General features: G+C 48.5%; 1 protein-coding gene across 5 annotated transcripts in view; it reads right to left on the bottom strand.

Moving 5' to 3' along the window:
• Window positions 1-2,994, bottom strand: part of CFAP161 (cilia and flagella associated protein 161) — a 13,243-nt gene extending 10,249 nt beyond the window's left edge. The window contains exons 1-4 of one of the 5 annotated variants that reach the window (XM_045286371.1): window positions 2,895-2,994; window positions 1,702-1,763; window positions 1,166-1,331; window positions 238-470 (exon numbers count right to left, since the gene is read on the bottom strand). In XM_045286371.1, coding sequence (XP_045142306.1) covers window positions 238-470; window positions 1,166-1,331; window positions 1,702-1,763; window positions 2,895-2,963 — 530 coding nt within the window. In that variant the 5' untranslated portion in view covers window positions 2,964-2,994. Of the gene's footprint in view, window positions 1-237; window positions 471-1,165; window positions 1,395-1,701; window positions 1,764-2,894 lie in introns of those variants that run through there. The other 4 variants (XM_004708193.2, XM_045286372.1, XM_045286373.1 and 1 more) reach the window with 4 other exon arrangements.
• Between the last annotated feature and the right edge of the window lie 2,603 nt (window positions 2,995-5,597).

Here is a 5,597-nt window from a genome sequence, read left to right as displayed (position 1 = left end):
AATGCCTTGGAATTGAACTTTTTGAATTAAATAAAAATTGCCGGCTATCGCACAGTCTACCACACTTCTGTCAAGACCTCTGATGCTCATTCTCAGTGTAAGAACACAAGATGAGAATCACAAAGAATACAACCTTCACCTCAGATCAGCATTGCTCCCAACCCAGGGCCTCCTCAAGCTACAAACAGCAACTGATACTGATGGATGACAATATGCTGCCAATGAAAAAGTCTCTACCTCAAAACCACGAAGGTGTTTCTGCCCACCGGGTTCTTGGTTGGAGCTGCGCTCAGGCCACAGGGCACCTCCAATTCTTCACTCAGGTGGGCTTTTATCTCATCTGGAGTCATGCACAGGCTCAGGTCCCCAGCCAGAAACACAGCAGCCTCCGGGTCGACATGGTCAGGATTCACAAGCATCACTTTGTCCCCATAGTGAATAGAGCCATCTTCAGATACGGAAAGCTGCATCTGCCATTGAAATAGGAATTGTCCCTCAAATAAACCGATGCCGGGTGTGACGAGGCTTCTCCTATGTGTACCTCGTTTCCGTCTCAAGACTAGGATCCATTTCCATAAGGGATTTACTTGGATTCCCTCAAATCCTGGGTGCCTATCTTTTACTTTTGTCCCTGCCACTCTCCCTCCTACTTTGTCAAAGCAACCAATAAAACAGTTGCTGCCATGATAATTCCAACTCACGGCAACCCCATGTGAATCTGCCCCAGAGTCTCCAATGGACACGTCGTGGGGAACAGATCACCAGGCCTTTCTCCCGAAGGTCCTCTAGGTGGGCCCCAACCACCAACTTCTCAAGTGAGATAAAGCCCCCAGTCGTCTGAAGGGAAATAACATGAAGCTTCTGTAAATCATGAGTTACTTGGGTTCAGTTTACTGATCCAGCATCCGTGAACTAGGGGACCTTTTATTTATGGTCTTATTCATTCATTTACTTCTTTATTTAAAAGATACGGTAAACCTCATGTTAGTAGCCACCGCGTCTAGGTTTCTAAAACCTTGACATGTCTTGAATGCATGTGGCCTTCAGATTATTCTTAACTGCTACTTTCCCAAAGGTCACCCATCTAGGAGATGTCTGCTCACTTAGCATCGAATCACACTTCATTCGACAGAATTTTGAAACCCAGGTGTGGCTTTTGCCTTACCTGTCTCAAAAGATTCCCTTTTAGTTTTCTGTTTCTTTGTATGAGAAGCTTCCCCTTCTCTCTCTTCTCTAAGAAGTCTTTCATGAGCTCCTGGTTGGACAGAGAACGGGTGAAATCCGAAGGGTCAATAGTCACACTGAGTAACACAGGCGGTGGTGGTTGTATCCTAGTGGAATGGAACCCAAGGCCTTCAGTCACCATCTAAGTGTTTTTGTTTCATTGTAGAATGCTTTGGGAAATGAAGAAGGCAAGAAATCAAGCAAGGGAGGGTGGGCAAAAGGAGATAGAGAAAGAGGGGAGGGAAAGGGGAAGGGGAAGGAAATTGCCCGTGATTGCTCCAGCCAAAGGCAGTCAGGACTGAGTGCTGAAGGGCACCAGCCTCCAGCATGGACATCTTCCCTGGTGGAGTGATGTTTGACCCTAGAAAGTCCACCTGCCCAACCAGACAGAAGCAGACTGGACCGGGACCTTGTCAAGACAAGGCAATGAGTAGGATGTTAGTAAAGGGGGCGGAGGGGGAGGGGAGATGTTTGTACCTCAAAGGACTGAAGTGTCTGCCACTATAGGTCTCCAGGGAGCAGAAGAACTTCGTGGAACTCTAGACAAAGGGGAGGGAGCATCCCTGGGTAATGCAAATATTTCCACTTGGCTGCTCATCTAAAGAGAATCCACTAAGTGGGAGCAAGGAAGAAAGTCCTGGTGACCCACTTCCATTAAGATGACATACAAGACATGACACAGACCACAAAGAAAATGTGTTACATCTTATTTTGACGAGTAGTGACTCGTAGAGTCTTAAAGGCTTGTGAACTACTGGTCTCTCTCCATCCTGAGCAAAGAGGAGTGATGAAAATGCAAGGTGCGTGTAAATAATTAGTCCAGTGAACCAATGGGCCATGTGACCATCAGCCTCCATGATCCTGAGACCAGAAGAACTAGGTGGTGCCCGGCTACTCCCTATCAACCACTCTGAAAGCAGTCACATCGCAGAAGGTTCTGGATGGACTGGGAGACAAATGTGGAACAAAACCCACAATTCTTATTTCACAAAAGGTTTGCTGGTCAGAGGCTGGGTGTCACGCCCAAGACATGACCGTCAGTCACCCTCCGGGCCTGGAACTGAACTGCCGGCAATGGCTCAGTGCTCAGTCAAATCATCAGCAGGCCTGTCGGGGAGCAATAACAGGGAGGGAATGCACTCCTCAGAGCAGACAGCCATTTGAGAGCAAAAGAGCAGCAGCTGCCCAAGAACAAAGTTCAAAGGGCAGGAATGGTTAACAAAGAGGAAGAACAGTCAAGGGGCAGAGGGGGGAGGGGGGATTACTTGCAAGGTTTGCTACGGTATCTATTTCATGAAACATCGTTTAATGGGAAAAGGATCTGTTCTGTAAGCCTTCGCTCAATGAACAATAAAAGGCTTTTAAAACAAAAGATCACAGCCAAAAGTCTGACAGAGCGGCTCTGTTCTGTAACACCCGGGGCCCAGCATTTGGGAGGCCAAGGAGGCTGAGGGTTGGGATACACTGCTTGCAGGCCAGCAGGTGAGCTTGCTGGGAAGTTCAGAAGGATGAGAATTTAGGAGTATTCCCTAAACTACCGGTGGCAGAGGAGTTTGGGGTGCTTCAAGTCAGAAGAGGAACTCAAGACGGAGTCTGGGAGCCCCCCAGCTGGCAGAGACTGGAGGTCTGCGCAGGACAGAGCCGCCGTGCCCAGCCCCAGGCCTTTGTACCTCCTCAAGGTAGACGTCCTCATTCCAGTTGCCCATCCGGACTCGTGGGCCATACAAGTTCTGCGCCATAGTCGGCTGCGCTCCTGCAAAGAGGACTCCCAGCGACAGCCTTTGCGTTAGTGAGCGTCGCCATGACGACACCCCCCACCCCCACCCCTTCTGGATTGGTCAAGGTCCGGGACTACTGGCCAATGAGTATGCTAGCTCTGTATGGCGCTGGGGGAAGTCTGCGCCCACCCATTCTCCTAAATTTATGCTTGGTTAAGTATTTCAAACCTGGCAAAGAAAACCAGGCACGCAGACATCATTATACTAAGTGCGGGGTCGAGAATGGGATTTTTTTTAATAGACTCAAAACAAAATAAATGCTGTAAAAACACACAGCTCCTTTATTTAAAGCTAAGCTGTTAGGAAAGGTCTGCGTTTAGAACCCATCAATCATCCAGTCCCGGAGAAAACTCTGCTTCTGTAAAAATCTACAGCCTTGAAACCCCTGCGCTGCGCTGTTATGCTGTGCTGTAGGTGTCTTGGTGGCGTAGTGGTTATGTGTTGGGCTGCTACCGCAAGGTAAGAAGTTCAAACCACCAGCCTCTCCGCAGGAGAAAGACAGATTTCTACTCCCGTTAAGATGTACAGTCTCAGAAACTCACAGGGGCAGGTCTACCCTTCCCTGGAGAGTCGGCATCCTTTTTTTAAAGGGTCACGAAGGTTGGATCGCCAATGGGTTTGGGTTTGGGGGTCTTCAGTACCAAAGCAGCTGAGAGGAGCTTTAACCTGGACGCACAGCTGCCTGCAACCTGTTGTTGGCAGCAGCGGCCGCAACCACATCAATGGACTGAGCGTCCATTCCAGGTCAAGGCGACCTCGGGGTCAAAGCGGAACTGGGCTCCCTACGGTTTTCAGGTCGCCAGGCCTTTTTTCTGCAGCCCCTCTGGGTGGACCTAAGCTGCCAGCCTTTCCGTGTGCAGCCCAGCCATTTGACCCTAATCCTAAAAAGAAACATGCTCCGTACAGAAGTACAGACACCAAGGCACCATAGAAGAAGGAAGGAGGGACGTTCCTCCAAATTTCCCATTCTCAGAAGTAAGAAATGCACCCGGTTAGTATATTTCTATTTAAGCATTTCTGAGATCGTTTATCTTTCAAAAAAATCATCTTCTGTGTTTGAGGTGAAATTTTACTCTGTGGGAGGGGGTGGAGAGGAGGGCATGGCTGCCATTTGTTCAATTCTGACTCCCAAGGACCACTACATAGGGTTTCTGAGGCTTTGGAAATCTTTACAGATGCTGATAACCCCATCATTCTCCCACAGAGAGGTAGGTGGGTTTGAACCTCTGACCTCGAGGATAGCAGCCCAACACAAACAGAGCCACCAGCCAGTTAGGGCCCCATTTAATGATGTTTATGAAATTGCCCCACGATGTTGGCTCCTGTTTTCATGCTCTGTTTGCTCTGTTTCTGCTGCTCCGGCCGCCCTTCTCCTGCCTTCTTCTCTGCTTCCCGAAAATGTGAACCGTTTGGTCTCCGACGTTGATTGTTTAAGGAAGCAAGTCCTCGTCGTGGGTGATAATATTTACTTTATTATTTTTATTTTGTGTACAATGTTTATTATTGTGGTATGATGTTTTATCGTGTTTATTTCATTCGCCAGTCTCTAATCTGGCTGAAAGGTGACCTCTGGCAATGGTTTCCGTTCCAAGTTGAATGGCGTTTGGGGGCAATGGTCTCAGAGGCACTTCTAGCTTTTATGGGGCCCCTAAGTCTGGTCCTACTTAGGGACTTGAATTTTCGTCGACGTTTTTCTCCCATTCTATCCCAGATCTTCTTCTGTGTGCCCGGTCAGGAAGGTGGGGTGGTGCTCAGGCACCATCTCATTCTTCTGGCCTCAGGCTGAACGAGGCCACGGCTGCAGTCCAACCAAACCAAACTTATTGTCATCCAGTCAGTGCTGGCTCATAGCGACCCTGTGTTGTTGTTCCTGGGTGCCATCAAGTCGGCTCCGACCCATAGCCACCCTACGCACACCGGTGAAACTCTGCACGGCCCTGCTCCATCCTCACAAGTGTTCCTGGGCCTGCGCCCATTGCTGCAGCCACCGTGTCCATCCATCTCATAGAGAGTCTTCACCTCCTTTACCAAGCGAGATGTCCTTCTCCGGGAACTGGTATTTACAAAGTATGTAAGACAACGTCTTTTTGAGAATGATGTACAAATGCGCTTTACACAATTGATGTGTGTATGGATTGCGATAACAGTTGTATGAGCCTCTAATAAAATGTTTAAAATAAAAAAAAGACAACATCTTGCCATCCTTAGCTCTAAGGAGCACTCTGGCCTTACTTCTTCCAACACGGAGCTAGATCTAGATCTATACAGAAGTTTAAGACACCATCTTTCTCCCACGAAGGACTGACTTTGCAGGCAGCAGCCCCACACATAACCATGACGCCCCAGGGCTCCTTGTAGTTCTACCCGTCGGGCTGTTGTGAGTCCTGTGGACCTGTTTCTTCTTGGATGCATCGGTTACTTTCAGTCTCTCGCTCTGGCAGAAAGCCATCATTGTGTCTCAGATGGCTGCTCTAAAGGTCTTAAGACAGCAGACACTACTCACCAAATTAGGATGTCGAACATGATCTTTGTGGACTATGTTATGCCAATTGACTGAGCTGTCCCAAGAGACAGTGGTTCTAAGGCTTTAAAGTT

The sequence above is a fragment of the Echinops telfairi genome, unplaced genomic scaffold (assembly GCF_000313985.2).
Source record: "Echinops telfairi isolate 266 unplaced genomic scaffold, ASM31398v2 ScPeMD7_7;HRSCAF=31, whole genome shotgun sequence".
In the NCBI taxonomy this organism is placed as follows: domain Eukaryota; kingdom Metazoa; phylum Chordata; class Mammalia; order Afrosoricida; family Tenrecidae; genus Echinops; species Echinops telfairi.
The sequence above is the reverse complement of the archived record's forward strand: the minus strand, read 5'-3'. Positions and strand labels throughout refer to the sequence as shown.